This window comes from Chelonoidis abingdonii, chromosome 22 (genome assembly GCF_003597395.2).
Source record: "Chelonoidis abingdonii isolate Lonesome George chromosome 22, CheloAbing_2.0, whole genome shotgun sequence".
Classification (NCBI taxonomy): Eukaryota; Metazoa; Chordata; order Testudines; family Testudinidae; genus Chelonoidis; species Chelonoidis abingdonii.
The window spans coordinates 25,368,968-25,395,144 of record NC_133790.1 but is presented as its reverse complement, the minus strand read 5'-3'; the positions used below and the strand labels follow the sequence as shown (position 1 = coordinate 25,395,144).

At 43.5% G+C, this 26,177-nt stretch overlaps 1 protein-coding gene across 2 annotated transcripts; it reads right to left on the bottom strand.

Annotated features, from left to right (window-relative positions):
- Nucleotides 1–15,587: 15,587 nt before the first annotated feature.
- On the bottom strand, nt 15,588–26,161 carry SPRING1 (SREBF pathway regulator in golgi 1). 2 transcript variants are annotated; one of them, XM_032800024.2, is made up of 6 exons: nt 25,969–26,107; nt 24,952–25,289; nt 22,657–22,810; nt 19,503–19,654; nt 18,079–18,192; nt 15,588–17,370 (listed from the first exon to the last, which is right to left on the bottom strand). In XM_032800024.2, exons 2-6 carry the CDS (start codon nt 25,066–25,068, stop codon nt 17,287–17,289), a joined length of 621 nt encoding a protein of 206 aa, XP_032655915.1. In that variant the 5' UTR covers nt 25,069–25,289; nt 25,969–26,107; the 3' UTR covers nt 15,588–17,286. The 2 variants fall into 2 exon arrangements, with proteins under 2 accessions (XP_032655915.1, XP_032655914.1); XM_032800023.2 differs by having other exon boundaries at nt 24,952–26,161.
- Nucleotides 26,162–26,177: the final 16 nt, after the last annotated feature.

The window sequence follows — 26,177 nt, the reverse complement described above, 5'->3', positions numbered from 1 at the left end:
TGTAAATCTACAGTAACTCCACTGATGTAACTGGACTGATTCCCAGTTGGAACCATTTTAAGAGCAAAATCTGGCCTCATGGTGAATTTTTGTGGCTTGTTAGCAATCCGCCCTGGTGCCAATCTTTCAGTTCCCTTGAGAAAACAGGGGAAAGGGTAGGCAGGGCAGAAAAGGTTTAAACAAGTATTTCTTTGTCTACTGGTTCATTTGATAATTATGGTGAGGTCAGGCACTTTATTGCTCCAGAAATTAGACAGTTTCTCCTTCCGGAAGTGACTGATGCTGAAAGGCAAAGCAGAGTAAAGAGTTGCTTTCACAGCAAACTCCTTTCCTATGCCGAGAGGAAGTTTCCTAAGGGACATTACGGTGCAAAACAAAAGACCATCAAGATAAGAAGCAACAGGAAGGGGATTTGACTTTGCCTCTAGTTCATGGGAGGCAAGTGGAACAAAACACACAAATTAACCCAGAAAATTAGCACTGTGTCAGGGAAAGAGCTGCTTCTTTTATGCATACCTGTTTTCATACTATTTTAATTGGGAGCATAATAATATTTCCTTTTTCATCCAATAAAATGTGATTGATAAAATAAAAACCAAGATCTCATTCTTCTAATAAATACATTTATTTAAACGCCTCTAAGAAACCTGAGACACCATATTTGTATTTTTTCCTGCCTTCTACACAAAATACAAAATATTTCCCAACAGATGTCTTTAAAATGTGTTCAAAAATAAATAAATGAACAAATAAATAGTTCCCTGGCTAGGCCTTGTTGGCCAAATCTCTGCCTGGAGAGGACTTTCATGGCCAAATTATAAACCCTTGAAATTAGGAATTTACAATGGAAACAGCTGCTTAGCCAGAATGGTAATGGCCCTGTTAGGCAGTGCTAGAAGGGCTGCAGGGCACTGAGTCTTCCGATCATGGTCATTTATACTGGCTCTCTAGGAACAGTGGTGGAATTGCAGAATTAGGGACATCTCACACACCTTGCAGCGAGCTTTGATCTGCCCTGTGTAAAGCCCTTTCTGGCTGGGCAGAGCTTTCCTGGAGTAAGCTATGCTGAGCCTTGTTGAGTCTGCAGGCATAGTGGCCAAAGCATTAATGCACTGAACTTATGTAGTGTCAATCACATGAGGAACTCAAAGACACTTGGCCAAATGCTAGATGACCAAAGCAACCCCATTGACTTTAACAGGAGAATGATCAGGGCCCCTGGGCTCCACTGGGATTGATTACTCGAATAGGGTGAGTAGGGTTTGCCCTTGCTTCTCATAATACACCTTTGTGGTGGGTAAATATTATAGCTGGGGGAAACATAGGCACAGACAGATTAATTACCTCACATAAGGCGCACAGCAAATTGTTAGTAGAGTCAGCTATAGAAACCAGGAGTCCTGACTCCCGCTCTCGTGCTAGAAAAACACTTCGCCCATGGGTGTGAATTTCCTCTCTTTATCTAATTTGGCTGGGTGAACATTAATTATCACGGATGCACTCTTTGTAATTTCCTCCCCTTACTTCTCCTCCTTTCCACATCCTTTATTAGGTGGTGGACTGAGCGAGACTCCCTTTGATGCAACTGGCGGAGTTACTGCACTGAGATGTACCCTGCAGGGGGATGAATGCACCAGAGCGGCACTGAATCGAAGTCTCCTGCATGTTAGTAAAGACCATAGCCAAAGGGACATTAGGTTAGCCTGCAAAGGGATTTACTTGCCAAGTTAAATATGTTTTGTGTCAGGAGGGTTGGTCTAACTAGGATTAATTATATAAGAACATCAAGTGGAGCCATGGGAACCCCAGCAGAAGAGATTCTCAAGGATCTTTCTTTCATTACACTTGTTTCTCTTCCCATTTTTAATCACTGAAAAAACTGTGGTGCAGAGCAGTGAAGTGACTTGCTAAAGGTGATATAGGTAATCTGTGGCAGAGCCAAGAATAGAAGCCAAGCCTCTTGAGTCCCTGTCCTAACTACTGAACCGCACAGCCTATCATATGGCACCATCCCACCTTGAGAGAGACCATCATTGTATCTGAAGTCAGCAGGGAGTCCAGGCTTAGCTGCAATGAGCTCTGTGGCCTGTGGGTTGCTCCCCTAATCTCCTTCTCAACCTGTTCAATGACACAAACATGCAAAGTATTTTTTTATTTTTTTTAGAGTGCAGCTGGCTATTTATAAACTCTCCTCTCCCCTTTTTTTCAGACCCTCTTGGTTGTTTAAGAGGGTTGTTTATTATTATAATTAGACATGGGCTCATGAATGCCAAACACAGATCATGTTTTCAACCCTCCCCAATTACATTATTTTATTGCATTGTTTTTCAGCACACCAAGCTTTTCTGTTAGGCAAGGGGGCCCTTCGGCAATAAAATCATTGTTGTGACATATATATTCCAATTTGAAAATCACCTATTGTTTACTTAGTAGCAAGAAAAGACTCCAAGGGAGCCAGTGCATTACCTGGTCTACACTAGTTCTCAGCGAGGGGAACACGTACTGCTGGGGGGACTCAGAGGTCTTCCAGGGGCTACATCAGCTCCTCTAGAAATTTGCCTAGTTTACAACAGGCTACGTAAAAAGTACTAGCGAAGTCAGTACAAACTAAAATGACATAGTCCATGATTTGCTCATACTACTCTGTATACTGTACCCTGAAATGGAAGTACAATATTTATATTCCAACTGATTTATTTTATAATTATATGGTAAACATGAGAAAGTCAGCTTTTTTCAGTAATAGCGTACTTGTGACACTTTTATATTTTTATATCTGATTTTGTAAGTTTTTAAAAGTGAGGTGAGACTTGGGGGTACACAAGACAAATCAGATGCCTGTGAAGGGGTATAGTACTCTGGAAAGGTTGAGAGCCCCTGGTCTACCCTATAATTCCTTACTGGCTTTGGCATGTTTGGCTCAGTGATTTGTAGTGATCATTATACTGTGCTGTAGAACCATGAAGTGTAACCACTGAGTGTGGGCAGGGTTTATATGGTAAACTGATTATTTCATCCCATCTGGTATGCAGGCTGTAAAAGTGGCTCAAATACTTATGTACATAACAGGATCCTGTTAAGAGTTTCAGCAGCTACATGCTTCCAGGACAGAAATGATTTCCAACATGACACTAGATAACATTAATGCACTTGGTCTTTTCTCTAGTTTGTCAGAGACTAGGACAACAGAATTGAAGAAGCAGACTATAGTTTAGAGATAAGCAATAGGCTCATCTTTACAGCTGCAATTAACAGTCTTTCCTTCAGCTTCTCCTGTGTGGTTCTAAGAAGAAGGGCTGCGTTTTCCTACTGCTGATGAAGGTTGATTAGCAGTCAGGTGGGGAGAGACTCTGGGGATGGCACAACACATTAATTAAATCACTTCTACCAGCTAAGTGGTGACACTGTGATTTATAGCACAGCTAACTCAACAAGACATCGGCATTTGCTGGGCACCAAGAAGAGGAACAGCTAAGCCAGGAAGCAGGTGGGACTGGGGAGTTGTACACTTTACAAAAAAGTATGGGGATGTTAATACATGCTGCTGATGCGGGTTATTTTCAGAGCAGTTCGGGAAGACCTGAAGGATTGCCAGTGGAAGATCAAAAACTCTGCTTTGCCCATACAGAAAATGTTTTAATATGCACCAACAGCTATTTTTTTTAAAATTCTTTAGTTTAATCATATGATAACCTATGTTTATAAACCACTTTTCATCCTGAAATATCCCAAAGTGCTTTATAAATTATAGACACTATATGAAGGAATCACTGTGCCTGCTGTCTTCAGACAAAAGAGTGGGAATTTTTGAAAGGCAGAGTGTATGTCAGAGCAGGAGAATGGTCCAATGGTCAGTACAGTAGTCTGGGAACCAGGAGTTCTGGCTTCTATTCCCAGCTCTGCTGCTGACTCCTTGAGTAAGTTAGCTCAACTCTGTATTTGTTTCTCCATCTGCAAAAGAGGAGTTAATGTTACTTAACAACTTTTGCATCATGCTTTGAAATTCTCAGTAGCTATTAAAGAGAAAAGATACACAGCATGAGAGAGCATGGGAGATTTAGGGTGGACATTAGGAAAAAATTTCCTACCTGTAGGGTTGTTAAGCACTGGAACAAATTACCTACGGAGGTTGTGGAATCTCCATCACTCTTGGTTTTAAAAACAGGTTTGTTAGACAAACACCTGTCAAGCATGGGCTAGATAATACTTAGTCTTGCCTCAATGCAGGGGACTCAACTAGCTGACCTGTTGAGGTCTACATTTCTATGACAGGGCTCAAGGAAGCTTTGCCTCTATCCAACCTCTATTTTGTAAAGGATTTCAATAGTCTAAGGTACCAGTTTAAGCAATCTGTCAGCTAGAAAACTCTTTCTGGTAATGGAGCCATGACCTGTTCTTTATGAAACCAGGTGAAATTCCTGTATCTGTACAATGGAGATATTTACTTGCTTTTGAAAATACTTTGCGATCCTTGGATCAAAGGTGTAATAAGTACGAAGCATTACTACTTCTAGCAGTACTTCAAGATGATCTTAGGATGCATCTTTGCCTTGGTAATTCTTTGATTTTTTTGTTTCTCTTAGTTTTTTAGTAAACATTTAGTAAACATTTAGTTTCTCTTAGTTTTTTAGTAAACATTTAGAGAAACATTTAGTTTCTCTTAGTTTTTTAGTAAACATTTAGTAAACATTTAGTAAGCTTTTAGTAAACATTTTAAAGCAATGTGAGCTATTTAGCCAGTTGGAGAATTAAGCCTGCTGGACAGGCCCAACCCTCCTCTCCCCCTTTTTAAAAGAGATATCTCTTGTATACATAAAAGGGGAAAAAAGGAATAATGGATTATTCCATAATTACATTGATTGAAGAGTTAGCAAGTGAACTTGAAGTTAAGAATACATTGTAAGTTTGCGCAGCTTTTCTAATGCAGTATGTGACCATGGCAGATGTCAGAAGCTAAGACAGGGTCAGGCTTGGTCTCTAGGTCAATGGGAGACAGTGAAGGAAAACATTCAGTGGGAGGTATTTGTATTATTAACTGGTGTTGCCCCAATGCCTAGAGGCCTCATTCATTATCGGGATGACAGCGTGCTAGGTACTGTACATGCACATACTGAAAAGATGGTTGCTGGTGCAACCGATTCACAAACTAAGTAAGAAAGAACCTATCCCCCTGCACAGTAATCAGTGGGAAGGAGATCCCAGCTATAAGAAAGCCAAGGTTGTTCCTGGTTGTTTAAGATCACTAAAGATTTCACAATTCTCTTCACAGGAGATGTGTATAACCCATTGTTCTGGCCATCTTGTGAATTAGGTTATTATATTTTGCTGATGTAACTTCAACCTTCCATTTCAGCTGAAGACAATATTTTCTGTTTCTGTCCTAACTTGTTTGTTGTGTGCTATTCAAGTAATTGCCACGTTTCCTCAGAGGTGATTGCTTTTTATCAATAGACAAAATGGTTTGGAGTAGCAATAACTTGAATTTCTTTCATCTCCCCAGTCCAAGGATCACACAATGGTCTATAGACAATAAATTGATCCTCCTCTGGGGAAAGTAGGAATTATGATCCTCATTTCACAAATGAAAATGCTATAGCCATGCAGAAATATGGGTCACAGAGGAAGCCTGCGGTTTGCGCAGCGGGGGAGCAGCACCTGCACCTTGTGGCTGGGCTGGGCAGGCTCCGAGTGGGTGACACTAGAGCTGGGGGCCGTCTTATGGGGCACATGGAGTTGCCTGCAGGTGCTGCAGAGCTGCTGTCCCTCAGCGCCGCAACCAGGGCTGGGCAAAGTGGCCCGAGCCGCCCAGGGACTGTGGCAGGGCGGCCAGAAGCAGTGGCAGCAGCGAGGCCATAGAGGGCAGGGCGCTGCCGTGCGGGGCCCACATCCTGCTCTCCGGGGCTCCGCTCCCTCTGGGGCTACTCTGCCTCAGCTCCTCAGCCCCTGCTGGGGCAGTCCCCTGGCTCTGCCCTCCTGGGTCCCAGACGGTCCTGGAGGCGGGAGCCTTGGCTGGAGAGACCCTGGGCTGAGGCGCGGCCCGGGAGCCCCGCTGCTTATCCCGACCCTGCCAGTGCTGGACTGGCTGGAGGTGAGGGGGGAGTAGGCGAAGTCAGCACTGGTGGGGGGAATCCCAGCGCTGGGGCAGCAGGGGGAGTGGGTGGGAGGGAGAGCCCAGCAGTGGGGCAGCAGGAGGTGTGGGCAGGGGAGGTTAGGAGGGAAAGCCCAGGGCTGGGGCGGCAGGGGGTGCAGCGGGTGGGGTGGGGAGTCCAGGGCTGGGGCAGCAAGTTCAGGGCTGAGGCGACAGGGGGTGTGGGTGGGGGAGGGCACTGGTGCAGGGGGCAAGAGCCCAGGGCTGGGGTGGGGGGCAGCCAACATTTTTTTTGCTTGGAGTGGCAAAAAACCTAGAGCCGACCCGGGGTAGAACAGAAACTAAAACTCAGATTTTCTGCATTGTTTTACCAGCAACTTCCTCCTTCATGTTGTAAAGTTTATAAAGTGCTTTGAGGCCTTCTGCATGACAAGCACTCTATACATATAAAAGATGATTTAACTCTGGATTAACTGAATGGCTGGCTCAATTTTAAATGAATCCATATGCATCTCCTTTTCATCATGAGAATAAATTTCCAGCACGGTGAGCAGGAGGTTAGCCGCATGACTCCCATTAACATTAACTTTATTTCAGTAATGAGGTGATAGATGTAGTACAATCACTGAAGCTCACATAATCATAGCAATGAGACGAAAGTATGTTGCAATAAATACTGTTCAGGATGATGACACTGACAACACTGATAGATTACATCGAGGATGGCAAAACAGGTGTCAGTGGCAAAATGATGGAGTGAGGTTGAAGATCATGCTTCAGTGTGCAATAATAAAGGATTATAAGGGACAGTAAAGTACTGCATTAGCATAGCTATGAAGGACAATGACACTAGTCATAGGATAGGATGCAGTCAGCAAGAATACTCAGCAGTCTCAACTCCCACTAAAGTCACTAGAAATAGAGAGTTTACAAGATTGGACCTTTAAAGATAATTCAGGGAAGATAATGAGGAATTACAAAGGGATGTTGTGACAAAGGCTATGTCTACGCTGTAGCTGCGCTGCCACAGGAAACATCCATGCTATGTCAACAAAAGGTGTTTTTTCCTTCAATGTAGTTAATCCATCTCCCCGTGAGGTGATAACTAGGTCAACAGAAGACTCCTTAAATTCCACTGTACTCAGTCCTGTCTACAGTGAAGGTCAGTTCAACTTAACTACAGAACTCGGTGCAAAATTCTTCATAGCCCTGAGCAACACAGCTAGGTCAATTATGGTTTAAGTGTAGAACAGGCCAAAGCTAACAGTAGAGAGAGAGTTGTAGGCGCAGGGGGGACAACAATGGGGTGGGAAGTAGGAGGGAACCACATTACCACTGCAGCTCTGTTACTTTACATAATAGAGTTTTGCATCTAGAACTAGATGGAAAGAACTTTCCATCAACTAGGGTGGGAAAGATTTGAGGGAAGTTAGCAGATCCATTAGCATACGACTTCTTCCCTACAGCATAAAACCAAAAATAATGCATCCATTGTTATGTGAAATTGACTGGAATGAACAGTTAGATGTGTTGCACTTGCAGACAGCTTAGGGGGCCCTTTGTCCAAGATTTTTATTAACTAACAGCTATGATCTCATGTGATGACTGTAGGCTACTTTATTGTTAAAAATCACAGCCATAAAATCAAACCCTAAAGTTAGGCTCCTAAATAAATATGTCCTCATTTTTCAGAAGTGCTGAGCACCCATTGAATGTAATGGGAACTGCTGAGGGAAAATAAATGAGGGCACTTATTTAAATAGCTAAATATGAACTTAGAAGCATAATTTTTAAATTTATGTAGATCATAAAAATTCCAACCAAAGAATCCAAGATTCTGGATGCCTTTGACTCAACTTGTGTTTCTTAAATTTACAGTCAAGTTGAAGTTAACTTTAGCAGTCATTTCATTTTGATTATGTAACAACTAGCATCTAAGGTTTTTTTGTTTTGTTTTTCTTTTAAAAAAGATAATTTAAAAATTCCATAAAGAAACCACATATCTTAGAATGAAACATCCTGTCAAAATATGTAATAGTCCATTCAAGCCAAAATATAACCACTGTAGACAGTGCAGTGTGACACAGCACAACTCCCTTTGAAGTGCTCTGGTAACTCCTAAAACTGCTTAATGTCTTACACAAAATATACCTGACCTGGACTCACCAAAGCATAAACTACTTGATTTTGTTTTAGTGTCTGGAGTCACCAGATGTGAGGACTCTTTGGAGAAGCCAATCTGCTCTAGCTTGTCTTTAATGAGCCTCTGATTTTAACACTATCGCTGCTACATCTGAGACACATTCATGACATGAACAAGGTGTCTGTCAGTTCACTTGGATTTAGTGTCCTGGGGGGAATGCTTGAGAGTGGGAGTTGAATTGTTTCCACACTGGTGCTGCTCAGCACCGGAGCTACATGTCCTGCCCCATCATGTCCTTGACCTTGGAACACAATGTTTTTTGTTCTGCCATCCCTATTTGCTGCACTATCCATTGTCACTGCAGATACTCAAGCATAGCATGGGGAGAACTGATCAATATTTCTTTGTTGTGCAGCTCTGTATTAACTACATCTCACTTTCTTTTTGACAGTGACACAGATCACGTGCTGCTGCCACTGCCACTCCCGCCACAAGAAACAAGAATTTTGGAAAGCATATTCATTATGTGGCTGTTAAAAGCAACAGAGCATGCAAACCTCACCCTGACTGGGTTACCTGAAAATCAGCATCTCCGTCTGATTAAGTGACTACCAGCCAGTCACCTTCCCCCTCTAACCTTGATGTGGCAGGGCTGACATCAAAAACATTTCCTCTTGTCTTCACAAATAGCTTAGTTTGTTTTAATGGCCTAGTCCCTTGCAGAGTTTCTAGCACAAACCTTAGTTTTCAGGAAAGAATCTCCCAGCTGTTTGAAATGAGATCAAGCTGAAAATGATGCCAGGGTGAATCCCAATTCAGTCTAAAGCCTTCACCCCCTCCCCCAACCAAAACACTCATTAACTTTCAAAGGAATTTGGCCTAAATCCTGTTGTCGGGATTTGCCCTTAAACAAATTTGACCCATCAGGTCATTTTTTTGACTTGTAGGACCCAAAGACCTATTATTAGGGTCAGAAAAGTGACTCTGTGTAAGTGACAGCTTATTTAACAGATCTGCTCTTGGTGTGTGTTCCAGCTATCTTCTTACTGAGTGACAATTTAATTTATTCCTATTAGCCCTACAGAATCAGTTAATTGTTTGTAAAGCTCTAATACCAAAAGATCTTTTCAACTGATCATTTGCAAGGACTTAGTTCGTGTCTCATACTGAGTCCTTCGCCATTGAAAAAAATACTGAAATAGTCAAGTGTCGAGAGGAGCTACTGAGCCCACACTGTGCTTTGCCCCTCTCCCATGTCGTCTTCTCTTTGCAAACAAACGTCTTACAATAAACCATGTTGGCATTGAGCTAGTATCTCATAACCAGTACCACTTCTCTTTCTTTAGCTATCTAGAGGTCCTCAGTAAGATGCAGAAAGGATAGCACCTGTTGCCCCTGGAAAAAAAAAAGTATCAACCCTTTGGGGCAGGGTCCATCTTTTTGTTGTATGCCTGTACAGGGCTGAGGGGCTCCCAGGGTCTACAGAAGTACAAACACTAAGATCCACATTCTGCATCCCATTCTACCTCAAAGCACTGGCAGCTGAGCTGCTGCTTGCCTGAAAATACTGTAGACTGTCTGGGTGCTGGCACGTTCTGTCAATACAACAACATGATGCTTTTGCATCCCATCCTCAAAACATAGGTGAGTGGAGGAAGCCAGTTCAAAAGCACTGTGCTTTTAGTGCTGGCGTATACTGCCTGACACACCAGATCTAAGAGCAATGGTGGGAGGAGCTTAAAGCAAAGAGAAAGAAGGTGCAGCCCAGCTCCCCATCTCAAAAGCAGAAGAAAGCCCTCCATCCTTCCCCTGTCCTGGAAGAGCAGAGCTCCCCTCGTGCAGTCAGAGCACCCTCTCCTGCTTCAATCCTCTAACAGTAGAGGAAATACCTGATAGTTGGGGTGGGGAGTGGTAATGGGCCTGAAGGAAAGGCAGAGAAGCTAGAGAACGGAAAGGACACAATGGAAATGGTGAGTGTAAGACACTGAAGGAAGTGAAGGAATGGAAAGAGTAGGCGCAGAGGCACAGCACTCCAGCATTCTGGAGGAGGAGAGGACCTAACAGGGCTTGCCTAGGCTCAGAGTTGCACCTCTTTAAAGGTGTGATTTTAAACCACTTTAATTACACAGCTGCACAAGGCCCTCTGTGTGCCCGCTTGTTTCAGTTAAAACAGAGCTTATTGGGGTTTAGCTTAAACTCCATTAGGAGCAGGTTTAAACTGGCCCCTCTGCCGGGGTTTGCACCAGTTTAACTAAACTAGACAAGGCCTTGGGCAACCATGACACAGAAGAGGCCGCATCTCTGACGTCTCCTTTTGCCAGTCTGAGCCCTGAGTAAACAGATGCACAAGCGAGTAGAGGGGACTCGAACGCTCAGAACTCACCAACTCTCCTGAGGCAGGTGGTGGCTGAGGGGGGCTCTGCTCTCTCGTCCTCTCCTAGCAGCTGCTTTTCTCAGATACCAGAGTGTCACCCTTCTCCTGGAGCTGCCTGGGTCCAGGGCTGGGGAGCACTGAGTACGTCTCCACTCTCCCTTGCTGCCCCACCTGGTTGTGTGGAAAGGGCAGCTGAGTGGTTGTCCCCTCCCCCGCCTTTGTCTTTGCACTAGGGCAGGAGAGAGTTTTCTCAGTGGCGTTCCCGCTCTCTGAGGCTGGCTGCCCCTTCTCCATGAGGCTCCTGGAGAGGGGGAGCAGGTCTCAGTAGCCCACCCCCAGTGACAGAGTGGGGGAAAGAGCAAAGGCGGGAAGGCTGCCACCAACACTTGACCATCATTGGTCAGAACAGGAGCTGGGGGCGGGACTCTTGCTGGTGCATCTCACTGGCATGTACCAGCTGCCTCACTGCTGCCTCCACGTTGCAGTGTGCACACAGGTCAAGTCAAGGAGACTTTGTGGGCATGACAAGCCCTGAGAGACGGTTCTACTGGCAGTCATCTGTCAGAAATAAGTAAGATCGCCTCAAGGTTACTCATTGTCTGTCTGGGGCTTGATCGCAGGGATCCATTTGTCATTACTGAGCAGTTGGCAGTTTGCTATGTAGTGCGATATTCTTGTTTCTGCCAGGGTCAGGTACTTTTCTTTATGACAGTGGTTGTGAATTAAGCTGCCTCAAACCAGTGACTTCCCTAGCTAACTCCCTATGTATGACAACATCTAAGCATGTGGGTGAAATATTAAAAACGCAAGCAGCCTTAACTTTTTTGGGTTTGTTTGCCTGTTGACTACACTACTGTTGAAGAACAAGAGTTGGCAATACAGGAGAAATTGCACATTTCCTTGAGGAACATTGATCACCTTTGTCCCCTGCACTCAGAAAGTGTTCCTGTTTTTTGACAAGTGAAGTTTTGTCTCAATAGCTCCAAGGGACATGTGTCAGACTTCATCTTAAATGGGAGAATATCAACTGCTACTTAAGTCTTACAGTAACCTCTGTTGGCTGATCAACAGTGTTACATTGGTGTTAGCCTCAGCCTGTCTCCCTGGCAGCTGATCTCAACAAAGATTGATCAAAGTAAAGAGGAGGCGGAGAAAATAAGAGGTACGTTGAAGTTGATTACTCATAACTGCCATGGATTTTTTTTTAAAAGATACTGTGATTTCAAGTTTATATATTATGTAAACAATGAACTGTCCATCCAAGTATGAAGGAGTTTGCTTGCTGGGATGACAGAGCCCTGTAAATTACTACAAAGGGGCCCTGAAAGTGTGATTTGGACACATTAATACATTTGAGATAGCATGTAATTCTCCAACATCCATACAGAGTGGCAGTCTACACAGTTGGAAGCTTCATTTTTCATGCTGGGTTTGGATCAGGACTGCTTATTTGCAGAGTAGTTTTGGCTACCCATGCAGTTATACGCTCCCTTATCAGAATGTTGCACTTTCTACTTATAAAGCTATACAAGAGCTAGGTATAATTTGTATTAAAATAATACCAAGAGCCGCATCTGAGATCAAGGCCAGTAGTACTAGGCACCGTACATACATGGAGTCCTTGCCCTAAAGAGTTTACAATCTAAATAGACAAGGGACATAAAAGGGAGAAGGGAAACAGACGAAGTGACTTACCCAGGGTGACACAGCAGATCAGTGACAGGGTGAGAAATAAAACGCAGGTCCCTTGGCTCTCACTTCAGTGCTCTATCTGCTGGTCACACTGACTGTACATTGTGGTAGAAAATATTTATTGTATGCAAGGAGAGCTGGGTCCAATTTGAAACTCCCACAAAACTGGCAGAAGATCAGATATGGTCTGTCTCTACAATTAGCTATCTGCAGTCTCAGCTATGTGCATCACATACTTTGGATCCCCTTTCTGCTGCTCAGTCCCATCTGTAACAGTAAGGTGTGGTCTTCCCCGTACACAAGAAATTCTGCTTTCTCAAACCACGTAGTGCTTGCTATCTGACCTTCTTTTGCAAACAGCAGGCTCTCAACGGCCAGGGAGAAAGTGCACCACATTTCCCACTCTTCTCCCCTTTGCAACCTTCATATGGCAGTTTGCACCACAGATAAGAGATATCCAAGCTACTGCAAGCATCTTTCATTCTAAAGCCATTTTAGTCATCCCTGCAAAAATTAGTATTTCCAAGCTAGCTGAAGCTGTGGTTTAAAAACTACACTAGCTGCCACGTGAGAGTCAGACTAATGCAATGTTAGAAAACACAATATTGTATATAGAGTGCAAGTTGCTAAAAGCCAGACGTGCATGGTTGGGAATCCTTAGTAATAAGAGACAGAAACCAACACCATTTTGCCTTCTGTTTTCCTTTCATCCCCAGCAGATGAGGCTATGGTTCTGGTTTTTTCCCTTTCTTTTTCACTGCCTACAGTAGTTTCCCACTGATATAATGGGAATGCACAGGGCCGTTTTTTAAGACTCCCACAATTTACTAAATTCATTAACCCCTTGGAGGTTACTCATTAGGGGAGAAAGGATTCTTCTCCCCTCAATTTGCCAAGATTGGAGAAAAAGTATCAATCCTGCATGCAAATTTGATATAGGGAATTGGCACAATTAGACTGGAACTGAAGGAGCAACACAATTAGCCCACCGCCAAACAAATCCATGAGCTAAGTACAGAAAAAGCTCAGAGTCAACAACATGAAGAGGGAAAGCAAAGAGAGGGTAGAAGGTTGTCAGAAGTAAAAGGATATTAATTAGCAGTTGCTGTATCTAGTGCTGTATAGTCACAGCTTTACAATTCTTTAATCCTATGACCACATGTTAACAATTGCAAGGGTCCAGAGCCTAAAAATGTATCAATAAGGGAAGTGGAGTGATAAATTTTCACTGTAATACAGTCAAAATACCTAAGAGACTCAGTGAGACAGAGAAGCTAGAATGTTAAAGCCATGGTCATCAAATGTTCAGTGAGGGTCCCAAGCCAGACTCTGTGTTTGCCCATTCACACTTACACTCCATTAAGCTCAGGAAAAACAGAAAAGGTTCCACGCTTCAGCCCTGGTCCCTGCGCAGGAGTTTGCACAGAACCCGTTTCCCAGTCATCACTAGCTGAGGATTTGCAGGAAAGGAATCATGCACAAGCTCTTCTAAGCACAGGACAAATTTTCCAGGAATCTTAACTCTGCTTAGCTGATTGATTTGTCAGGTAGAGTCACTAGATCTCATATAATGGGGCTGTCACTTTCATAACCAACATATAAATTTATAGTCGCATGGTAATAAGTTGATACTTCAAAAAGAGGAAGGGTAAGTTTCTGGAATCTCCTGTTGGCACTCAGCTACCTCAACAATCAGATTTCCCAAAGGAGAATAAGTTTCTATAGGCTAGCTCTCAAACTTTGCCTTTTTCAGACCATTAAGAGAAACATGTTATGTCTCTTTATGGAATGGAAAAAAATATGGTTTCCTGTTTGCCTGCACCTCCTTTTCTTAATTATAATATATTTACCTTCACTGTCACTTCTCACCCTATTGCATTATCTGGATTTATTGTTTTGCTACATCTACATTGTAGTACAAGGGCACAAAGAGACTAGGAAAACAAGTGAGGTTTTAAAACACATTAGCTAACCTTTTACATACCCTTTTGCCCCTAGCAGACCCAAGATTTAGATACCTTTACAGAAGCATGAGCTGGACACGGTACCCCCAGAATTGACAATGGCCAGTTATGTGGAGTTGAGAAATGTGTTATTTCACTAGTCTAGACGGGAGACAAGAAATTGCCCTATGGTTGTACAGGCTGAGCTTTTCTTACAATTTCCTACCACCGCCATTCTACCAGCGATATCAATGACAGGGGGTCTAGTGTAGACAAAGCATTAGAGTGTTTTACTACCATATTGTTTAACCTAAAAACTCAATCCAAATAGGAAGAAGCAGAAGAAAAAAATGCCAGTGGCTGGTGCTGCTGCATTGTACTAGAGCTATACCGGAGTAGTTGTGCACTTGTGAGAAGTGTTAAAATACAGCTCAGCATAGACAAGGTGTTAGACAAATCTGACAGTCTTCTCTGAATAAGACAGGCTCAGGATGGCACAGGGACAAAAGCGCCAGACAGCCAATGTGATCTTCTTAGTGTCAAAGAGGGTATCACCTTAGACTTCACGCTCCATTAAATCTCAAAGTCCTGGTCTACGTTTGTTTGCTGGCATAGCTATGATGATAAGGGGTGTGATTTTTTCACACTCCCAACCAACACAGCTATGTAGGCAAAAGCCTGAGGCGATGTATACACAACAGATGTTACCAGCACAACTACAGTGCTGCAGCTCTAGCACTGTAGGGCAGACACTTGCTACAGTGATGGAAGGAATTGTTCCATCACTGTAGTAAAACCACCCCCCACAAAAGGCAGTAGTTGGGTCAATGGAAGAATGCTTCTGTCATCCTACCTGTCTACTATGGGGGTTAGGTTGGCTTAAATACCTCTCTCAGGGTGTGAATTTTTCACATCTCTGAGTAACATAGCCAGGTCAACTTAAGTTTTAGTTATAGATGCAGTTATACTGGCAACACAGCCCTTTTGCCAGTATAAGCTGCATCTCCACTAGGAGTTCTGCCAGTATAGGTTTATTGGTCCAGCTATATCTGCCCATCAGCAGGCAGCTGCCATGCTGAAGTACCATGCTTCTCCAAGCCCACCAAAAAGCATATACATACAACTTTATGTACAATGATGTTTTTTCCTGCAAGTTGCCATAAGAGGGCAGCAAATGGGAGAAAGGATGGTGACCGGATAAAATTCTGCTGTCACAGCTCCATGAGATTCAAGTTTTTAAGACTTTCTATAGGACTTGCTGGCAGGGACATTTTATTTTCTGAGACCTTATCTCATTTGAAAACTTTTGGGAAAGGATGAGGAAAAAATGCAAGTGAGTTTTCACAATTTCACGTATCAGAGATGGCTGGTAACTTTTTAATTCTAGCTTTTGCCACATGCAGTTTAACTATAAGCACAACAGAACAACCTGCAATGGGATAAAGAATATTTTAACAAAGGGATGTCATAGAATACTGGCCACATTATTCTAATTTCTTACTTGGGTAAACTGCTTTATCCCAAGGGAGGAATAAGAGGTACTGATATACATACATGAGCACAAAGTCAGAACCATGGCAACACACAAGCTACAGAGATATGGTAGAGGTAAGAGTGGAAGAGAATAGGAGGTGCTGTATACACCAGAACTGCCTCGTTTGGCTCAGTGCTAGGAGTCTGACTTTCAGGAAACATAAATTCTCTCAGCATTTAGAAGTACGGGAAAAACATTTCTCCCAACTCTCTTCTTTCAGACTGGCCTCACAGAGGCATCAGAAGGAAAGATTTAAACTGCAGCCTTCAAGAGTGATAGAAAACTGCAGGGGGAAATCAACACTATGTTCAATTAGCACGCTAATTAGATTGAAATCTCAAACTAGAGAGTCCTCCGAGCAGCCAGGTCAGAACCCCATGCTGGAATGTCATTAATAAGCTGTTAATAGAACTACTGCAAAACTGGCCACTAATCTAACTTCTGAGGAGGGCTAGAGCCTGACATTTTAGTCTAATTACTTACTACATCAGGATCTCATTAAAATCAGGATCCCAAAACACCTCAGTCCTTTTGCTTCCTGCCCCTGCACAACCAGGAGCGAAGCATTTTGGAGCCATGCTGATGTGCAGTACAAGCAGCAGAAGCCTCAGTACTTCAGGCAAGATCTGAATAATCAAGAGTTGGATGACTTACAGGTTACCCTGTGAGACTCTCTTTAGTTAAGCTTTTCTAACTAGGATGGCATATGCATCCACTCACAAAACACCCCAGCCCATGCAGAGCTCTACTTTCTCTCTCATGTTATGGGAACTGAAAGCTCCAAGAATTCCAGAGGCGACTTTGCTATGCCAGTTTAAACTGGCAGGCACATAAAGACTATGGGGATGGGCCCCAGTAAAAAACAAACAAACAAACAAACAAAAAACCCTGCCAGAAGAGAGAGATGAGTTATTTTGGTCAAAATGAAGGATGACCTTTCTCCAGGATAATCTATGGATTGGAAGGAGTCAGTCAATGGCTACAAGAAACATCAATACTTTCAGCTATTCCATATAAACCCAATAAATAATTCATAGTTACATATAAAGTCTGCACCGTGGATGCCGAAGGAGATAAGCTCCATAGGCATTCTTTACCTTTTAAGCACAAAAAAAATCCCTCTTCATATCTACAGCAGTTGGTCTAAAGTCCATGTTCTTTGGGAATATAATTTAACTTCTATGTACAGATGAACGGCTGTATTATGCCCTTTTCTATGCTGATCTACAGACTAAATCCATTGTGTGTATCCTAAACGGTAACTCTTCAATTAGATTAACCATTCAAAGGATTCCCTCCCACCCGTCCACGGCAGGTCTGTCATGTTCTTCAGTCTAAATAGGAGAGATTTTCCCAAGAAATAAGTCCCAAGCTTAGACTGCAAATCACTCTGTTTGTCTTTGGAAATCTCAAGATGAGAATTTAAGCTTTTGTACAAGCAGCTCTTGTCTTGCAGTTCCAGACTCCGATCCTCAGTTTGTTTTCCCCATGTTAGTTCAGATTATGCAGCTTTCAAATAGGCAGGAGCTCAGGGGGATACTCGCCATAGCAGTACTTTGCAATGGGGTCTCTGTAGGTGTTTTCGTGCTGCACGCTCTGTTGGGAAGAGAGGGAAAAGCCCTTAGGAACAACACATGCTATTAAAAAGCAGCTCTCCAGTGTAAAGGACCTCATTCCTCTCCCACAAAGGGCAGATAGCAGTGATGTTTATATGGCAAAGGCTGTTTCACAGACACACCATCATAGTATCTAGGGAGCAGAGCTAAAAAAAAAAAAAAATTAGTTGCAACATTACAATACATGGTCGCTGAACAGTAGCCAGAAGCTCCTTTAGAGGAAATACCCAAGCAGGCTGAAGTCAGACTACTCAAGTTCCCATGCACACATTCTAATCAAACTCAAACATGCACATATAAGAAATATAGGGCTTCCCTTCATTACCGTGGTAAGTCGACCTAAGTTACACTACTTCAGCTACATGAACAACATAGCTGGAGTCGATGTAGCTTAGGTCGACTTACCACAGTGTCTTCGCTGCACTGTGTCGATGAGACACACTCTTCGGTCGACTTCCCTTACTCTTCTCAGAGAGGTGGAGTACCGGGGTCAACTGGAAAGTGCACTGCCGTCGATTTAGTGAGTCTTCACTAGACCCGCTAAATCGACCCCTGCTGCATCGATTGCAGCAGTGTTGATCTCCTCGTAGTGAAGACAAGCTTCTACATTCATAGCATCAACACCACCTTCTCCGATATTTCTGGCACCTCCCTTCCCTCCTCCACTTCACATGCCGCAGCATCTGACCTGTGATGAAGTCCTGCACTTGGCCAAGCACAACTCAAAGTGATCTTCCACTGCCATGAAGAGGTTCTGGAAAGCAATAGCTGCCCGGTTCAGGAAACGCTCCAGGAGAAGTTGCTGAAAGAGGCAGACATAATAAGCACCTGCGTAAGTTAGTTACAGAAGGGGAATAGAGAAAAGTGGATTTCTTTGTTAGCATACATTGAGAGCTTGACAATTAAGGTTACAGCAGAACAATTTCACCAAACTGTTCTTCTTACACTGTTTTTTGAAAGGTTTATTAGCCATGCTTTCTCAGTGCTCCATTTTTTAAATAATAAAATTCAAAGTAGCTTTGGATTGTGCCTGCTTAATGGAATGTAGGGAAGTGCTGCAATGCCAATACTCAAGGACCATAAAAGATAGTTGAAAATGAGAGTTGGTCCTGTTTTGAGCAGGGGGTTGGACTAGGTGACCTCCTGAGGTCTCTTCCAATCCTAATATTCTATGATTCTATGACTGAGAGATGGAGACCCAGGTCCCAGCAGCGATGGAGTAGCGACAGCAGGAACTGGTAGGAAGTAGCCCAGGGAAGAATATTTTGGTCCAGTTGTGCTGCCAAGAGATGAGGCAGCAACCACATGTTTCCCACCAACCCAGTGGCGGGATTGCCTGCCACTGCTAGGGCCCTGAGCTGGAACCTGGTGGAGCAGCGTGGGCCTGAGTCCCCTATCCCCGACCCCGTGTGCAAGGCTGGCAGTGCACTACCCTTTAGGCCAAAAGGCTGGCAACATAGATAACTGTTGCTGTTTGCTCCATCCAGGAGGCTGAGGGCTATAAACTGTAATTGCTCTGCCCATACCAAGTGGGCCAGAGCTCTAGCCTATTGCTACTTGCCCCAGCCAGGAAGCAGCAGGCCACAGACTGTTGAAGTGCTTTGCCCACACACAGAGAGCCAGAGCCCTAGATTGGGCTGTGTCCCCTTCTTCCCCCCACCCCCTCGCCACCAAGAGGCCAAGGCTACCAGCTGAGTGCGGGTGTTGATTCCTCCTTGTTGGAGACCTGAAATGATATCTGGGTGATTGTGTGGCCGTAAGGTAGACCACACATCGACTGCCCAACTCTGACAAGAGGGGGCACCCTGACTCAGAGGGAGGATGGCTACAAATAGGTTTTTCAAAAATTTTCTTTCATAGAGAATTTTGAAATTTACGGCTCTCTTTCTTAATTGGAACCAAGAAATCTCAAAATCCCTTGCAAAATGGACTTTCCATCCTCCACAGAGCTCTAGCTGTTATTGTGAGACAATTTCTTACATGGTCCTAGCAGGCTTTCCCTGTTTCCAGCCCCCTTCACAATGAGTGCACACACTTGGCCAGCTGGCATCTGAGGATGTTCAGCCAGCTGAACAGGATAAGAACTTGAAAAACAAGAGGCACTCCATGCACCTTGTTGGGCTGCAGACAGCAGGAAACGCAGTACTCATACACGCTGCAACAACCATTGGGCAGGCAGCTGTCACAACTATAGAGCTTCGCACTAGGCACGTTGACGTTACAACATCCATTCACCAACACGTCATTCCTTTCACAGATGTAGCCTGAAAAAACAGAGGAAAAAGTAGTAACTTACAGAATTCACTCTGCTGGGCCTCCCACTGGAGCAGGGTCACGGAAAGCAATGGGGCTATAATAAGGACCGCATGCACAAGATTAGGACCCTATCATTTGAGAACAGGCAAGTTTGAGGAATGCTGCTGTACACCGATGACTGATATGACCAGGTGGCCCAGCAGATGCTATTTGGAAATAATGAAGCTTACGGCCAGTCTGTCTCTAACTCAATACTTTGTAGATAAATATATTGAACTAAAATACATTCAAAACTTGCACTCTTCCAAATTTGCCATAGTGCTTTATTTTGGAGGGCATGAGTAAGGGTGGTTACAATAATTTCACCCCATACCTCTCCAGATAGATCACTGCCCATCTCAATCTGAAAACGAATCCTGTCACCTATACATACTATTTAGTGATTGCAGTAATCCGTAGGAGCAACTGTCGCTTGATGCAACATATGCAAACTCGCTTTAATCTTGCTAGCTTGGCTACCAGAGTAGCCAAGCCGTGGCAGCAAGAGCTGCACAAATCCAACTGAAATCCTGGGTAATTACTTCTGGGGCAAGCCTGCACTGAAGTTCACACTGAGGCAGCATTAGTGCTTCAGGCCCCATACTAGTAAATTAAAGCTATTTTAGGTATATCAGCTTGCGCTGCAATCACACCCCACAATTACAGTCTAGATACACCCTATATACAAAACGGACTCATCCCTTAGGAGGAATCTTAACTGAGTAGGTTCATTATGAAGCTTTCTGAAGAAGTTGCATCGCTTCAATGTTTTAGGGAATATGTACACTAGGAACTTTGGGACTGGAATTCAAATCCTAGCTTGACTCACAAGTGACAGTGAGTTCAGTAGATCAGTGGGGGGCCACAAGCTGGCTTTGGGGGGTCTGCCAATCAGGGTTAGCATTAGACTCACTGGGGGCCCACAGCAGAAAGCCAAAGCCCCATTGCATGGGGCTGACACCTTGGGCCCTTAGTCCCACCACCCAGGGCTAATACTGAAGCCTGAGCAAAGTAGCTTGCAGGGGCCCCTGTGGTGTGGGGCCCCAGGCAACTACCCTGCTTGCTACCCCCTAACACTGGCCCTGGCTTTTATATGCAGAAATATAGTTGTTGCAACACAGGTGGGCTGTGGAGTTTGGGGGGGGGAAGGGGGTTCTCAGAAAGAAAAATGTTGAGAACCCCTGCAGTAGATTTCAGTTTAGTCTCTACTTGCGTACATCACAAAAGTTACTACACAATTTTTGCATTACTGATGATCTCTTGTCAAGAAAAGTCCAGTGCTGGAACAACATGAGCAAGGTGCATTGCAAAGCTGTCTGGGGGGCAAGCTTGTACAAGACTCTCTTGCTTTTACTGTGTCTTCCTCGGTGTTTGGAAAGTAATTAGCGCATTTGTAAGGATTTTGCAATCTAAATAATAATAGTAATATAAGACGGGGAGACTGGTCTCTCACACTGAAAGCACTGCATTCGCATTTCACATACACACAAATGCTAAGTGAATAGGGGAGTCATCGGAATACAGCATTGATTTCTGCATCTTTTATTCTTGCAAACATGTTTTTAAAAAAAAAAAAAAATCCTGGAAACTCCCAGTCATACCAAAGTTGATTTAAAATTTTCATTCTTTCAACTCTATGGCCACAATCCTTCAGACACTTATGTACATATTTAACTTTTTAAAAGTGTGTAGTTTCATTGCCTTTGAGGGGACAACTCACATACTTAAAGTTAAACACATTTAAATGTTTGCAGGATTGGTGCCTGTACCATTTGTTGGGCCATATCAAAGCACGTGTGACTAATACATTATTTATATTATGGTATGGTTTGGTGTCTAGAACCCCGCTGTGCTAGGCACTGTACCAAACTAAGATGGTCCCAGCTCCAATGAGCTTACAAAAAATGTAACATATGGCAGCCCCAGGCAAAGTAAACAATATAAAGTTGCAATTAGAGGGACATTGCACCTATGCTCCTGGCACCCTGTAGGGTTTCTGGCATGATAGTGCTTGTAAGTGTCTTAAAAAACAGATTTGCAATAATAAAACAATGAAGTTAGTTGAGCATTTGAGCAAGCAGTGAATCATTTTCAGACAAGCCAAAAGTAAGGAAAAAGATGTTTGTAGTGTACCTTTAAAAGAAAAACTGCATGTATTTTACCTCTAATGGATGTAGTTCTGAAATATGCCCTTTGCATTCCTATTAAGGGCAGACCAGCTAGATACATTCAAACAACTTTAAAATGGGCATTGATAAGGACGGGTGGCCAGTGATCTTAGAGTTTTATTACAATAAAACATGAAAAGGAACTAGGGTGGAAATGTAGCCTACGCCTAAGCCCTCTCACATTATGAACCTGTCAGATCTCAGAAACTAGGGCAGGATGGGGTCAGCTTCAGAAATAGGATGGGTCCATTTAAGTGTGGCAGAAAGTGAATCCTGCTGAAAGCATTCTACTCGTTTCCCTAAATCAATACCAAACCAAAATTCCAAGCACGGTATTTTTAAAAATACGTAAAAGTGAAACAACTGGAGTTTTTACTGTCCTGGCTACATTCAAATTTCAAGTAGCAATCCCTCCACTTTAGTGCATTCCCACTAGAGTCAATTATTTTGTTGTGGGAAATGTCTCAAATGCTACTTCCCTATAACAGAACACTGTCTCCAGATGAAGTGAAGGGTGTTCAGCAATGTATGCTACTCCCTCTGGTGTGCTGTTAAGACAGTTGTTGCATTCGCCCCAGATGTACCTACAGCCATTACTGAACATCCCTTGCTTCAATTCAAGGCGGTGTTCTATTGCCAGGAAGTAGCATCTCAGACAACATTTCTACAACAGAAGAATTTACTCTAGTGGGAATGCACGAGAGTGGAGGGAATTGCTGCTAGAGGGTCCCAGCAAAGTCCAGATGGTACACACAGTGCTGAGCATTATGGTTTGCAGGAAAGGCTCTTATCAGTGGCCTTACCCAGCTCATCCGTAATGAATAGCTTCCCTTGGACAGAATTTCTGCACTGGTTACTCCGCTGACTGTTATTTCCCAGGCTGAACTGCACCTTCCACATGATGGGCTCATGTTCCTGTACTTGGAGAAGATTCCGATCACGTACTGTCCTCTCTTCCTGCAACGAAACACAGCAATGCAAGTTAACACACAGTTCCCTTTTCTTATTGAACTCTGTGTTCCATTCTCTCAGCTGAACTCTAATGGTTGCAATTCCCAAGACAGAAAGAAATTGCAAGAAACTAATGTATAAGAGATATCACACCAACAGCCTGAGACAGTGGTTTACCACATACTGCATGTAACATTAAACCAACATCATAAAAATAAAGGGTGTTGTAGATATTAATTGCAGGACTATTTAACACATCCTACCTCAGACATTATTTCAGGCCATAAAAGTAGCATTCCTTTCTCTAAGTAATATACATTACAAGTTGTTTCATCCTCTTCCTAGCAACAGAAAGAATGCTCTCTCCTTTCCATCCCCCACCAGCTCTCCTTACAAACCAGGGACACTAAGAACAATAAAATGAGCTTTTCTGTAGTACCTTTCATTCAAGGATCCCAAAGCACTTGGGCAACGTTCACTTTGAATTAAACCTTGCAACTCACTCCTGGAGAGGTTTATTAAATATTGTTATTCCAAGTTTAAAGATGGGAGAAACTGAGGCAGGTAGCATTGAAAGCCTACATTTTCCATAAGCATCCACTAACTTTGTGTGCCCAACTTGAAACACTTAGGGCCTAATTTTCTTTGGTGTGGCCCTTCTATGGACCAGTTAGGTCAAAAAGAGCTGCAGTTTCTCAGCACCTCTGAAAGTCAGGTCCTGCAGATCCTCCGCACTCAAAATCACTGGGCACCTGTAAAAATTTGGCTTAGCTTAACTGATTTACTCAAGGTCATATAGGGAGTCAGTGGGGCAGACAGGGCAGATACCAAGAATCCAGACTTCCAGTCCCCCTGTTCTAGTCACTAAAACACACTCCCTTGCAAGATCTACTAAGGCTCCAGACAGGTCAGACATTCAAAGCTGCTTTTGCTACCTCACCTCAAATAAAGAGGTGATATGTGATAGAGGCAGTTCAAGAACAGCCAGGTGAAGTCCATTTAAGGATGGACAGACACTTAAAACATTTCAAGATTGCCTTTGGAAAACCATCTTACACATGCACCTTTAAAGCAGCTCCAAAGAAAAAAGAATAGGGCTTTATGTGGGTGCTGCTTAAGAAAGTACAGGTGTTAAGAAATCTAGGCCTCATGCTGGACTTATCCTAAGATTGTAACAATCCTAGAACAAATCTCACCATTGGGACTCTGTATTTTTCTTTAAACAAAGATCTAATTACAGGGATATTTTTAACAAAACTCATTGACAACGGGGAAAAAAATGTCCTGACTTTTAATAAAAGAAGGTTAGTTCATTTAAAAAAAAAAAAAAGAATTTACACGTATAGAGACTTTCAAGGTCACCTAACAGAGTTAATTATTCAGCTCCCATTAGCTTTCACCATTTATGATATTTGCTTTCTTTCTGCAGCTCACTGAGGTCCCAATCCTCCAACCAGATTTACACAGGTAGGCCCTTCTGCCTGCATGGCTCCTAATGTGGAATTAGGGCCTTTGCTTGGAGCAGTGGGTTTCACTTTTTGTCCATCATGTACAATGCTGTTATCCTGCTTGGGACGGCATTTTACAACATACATTACAAGAGAACACTTTGAGCCCATAAAACTTTCCACTTGCCCTTTAGATCCCATGAACAGGTTGCTACAGCATATTACTGATGTAAAACTTTCATTTTACACAGAGTCTCAGGTTCAGGCTCCTAACTAACTAATAGTACCCTTAAATCTTACTGATGATGCTGGCAGAAGTAAAGGTGCCTAGGATAAGATTTTGAGATCCATCATTAACACAGGTTTAAAAAAAAAAAAAATCTTAGCATTTCAGCATATTATTTTTAGGTCACCATCAATAATTTACAACCTGCAAGAGAAATCAAGAGAAGTCATTTTTTAAATCTCTCACAATGTGTTGCAAGTTTACACACGGTAGAGGATGTTCTCTAGTCTCACAGACCTGCAGCAACCGCCAGGTGCAGTACTTAATTCAATTTGTAGTCGTACAATGGGAGCCCTTCCAGCAGTAATAAGAACTATATTTTGGCATTAAGTGTTTTTGTAGGGCTGGACCTTGACCTACAGAGAAATGGGGCAGGGTGGAGGAAGAAGACAAAGAAGAAAAGCAATACTGACCTGTTTGAAGGTACTGGTAAGGAAATAGATGAGGGAGAGTCCAAATACAATACCCAGGACCCAACGCTTCCGCAGCAGCCTGCGCCACACCATTGACACAAACTGCACCATTCCCATATACACCTTTACTGACACTGCTCTGCTCTGGAATTGTGGGTTTTTCCCCTTGTTGCACTAGCTGCACCAGGTTCTGGTTCTCCCTGGATTTTTATTTCTCCTTCAGCCACTGCCCTTGCTCGTTTGGGGGGGGGGGGGAGAACCCCTAGAGGTAAACTAATTTTTCCAGGAGTGCATTAATCAGCTGCACACAGAACCAGCCTGAGAAGTCTCTGGAGGAACTGGAAGAGCACAAAAAAAAAATCTTTAAAAATAGAAGCTATAGCTTAAATCCTAACAAGGAGTTTGGGACTAAATACAGAGAGAAAAAGCCACAGCTTTTCCTGTGTGAGTAAATTTTCAAGCAATGCTGTTTAGGGGGGAAGACACTTCAGGAGGGCTCTAGAACCTTAAAAAGCAAACTGAAGTTGCAGCTACAGTCAGGTCCATCTGACCACCTTTACATATCGATTTAGCATGAAGTAGAGGAAATCTAACAAAACACACTAGTCTAGAGAGAGGGTATTCACCCAGGAAAGCTCATGCTCCAATACGTCTGTTAGTCTATAAGGTGCCACAGGACTCTTTGCTGCTTTTACAGATCCAGACTAACACAGCTACCCCTCTGATCCTAGCCTAGAGAGGGCACCTTCACCAAGCCAAGATGCCCTCCAGTCTCTGAAAACACGAAACTATCACGCCAACCTATACCTCTGTTGCTAGCCCCACTCCCCCCCATGGCATGCTCCTAAAAACAGCATACTAGGATGGTATATGGGGCTCCCAGCCTCCTGGGCCTGTCTAAATCAGGGGCAAATAACCTCTCCTCCTTTCTCAGAAAAGGATCAATCAAAAAACAAACAAAAACCTAGTCGCTGATGACGAAGCACCGAATCTGAAGCAAATGCGCTGCCAACTCACCCCTTCCTACACCCTGCTACTGTTGCCTGCAGCAAAGGAACCTAAACAGACCCGCTAAGTGCTTCCGCTCCGCTCCCCAATCCCGCTCCCGGCACATGATCCGCTGTAGCCAGCTGCCCCCGCCTGATAGGCTCCGGGAGCAGCGGGAGGGAGGAAGTTACTTTGTGTCTCTCCTGGAAGAGGTGGGGGAATCGGAAGTCGCCCGTCAC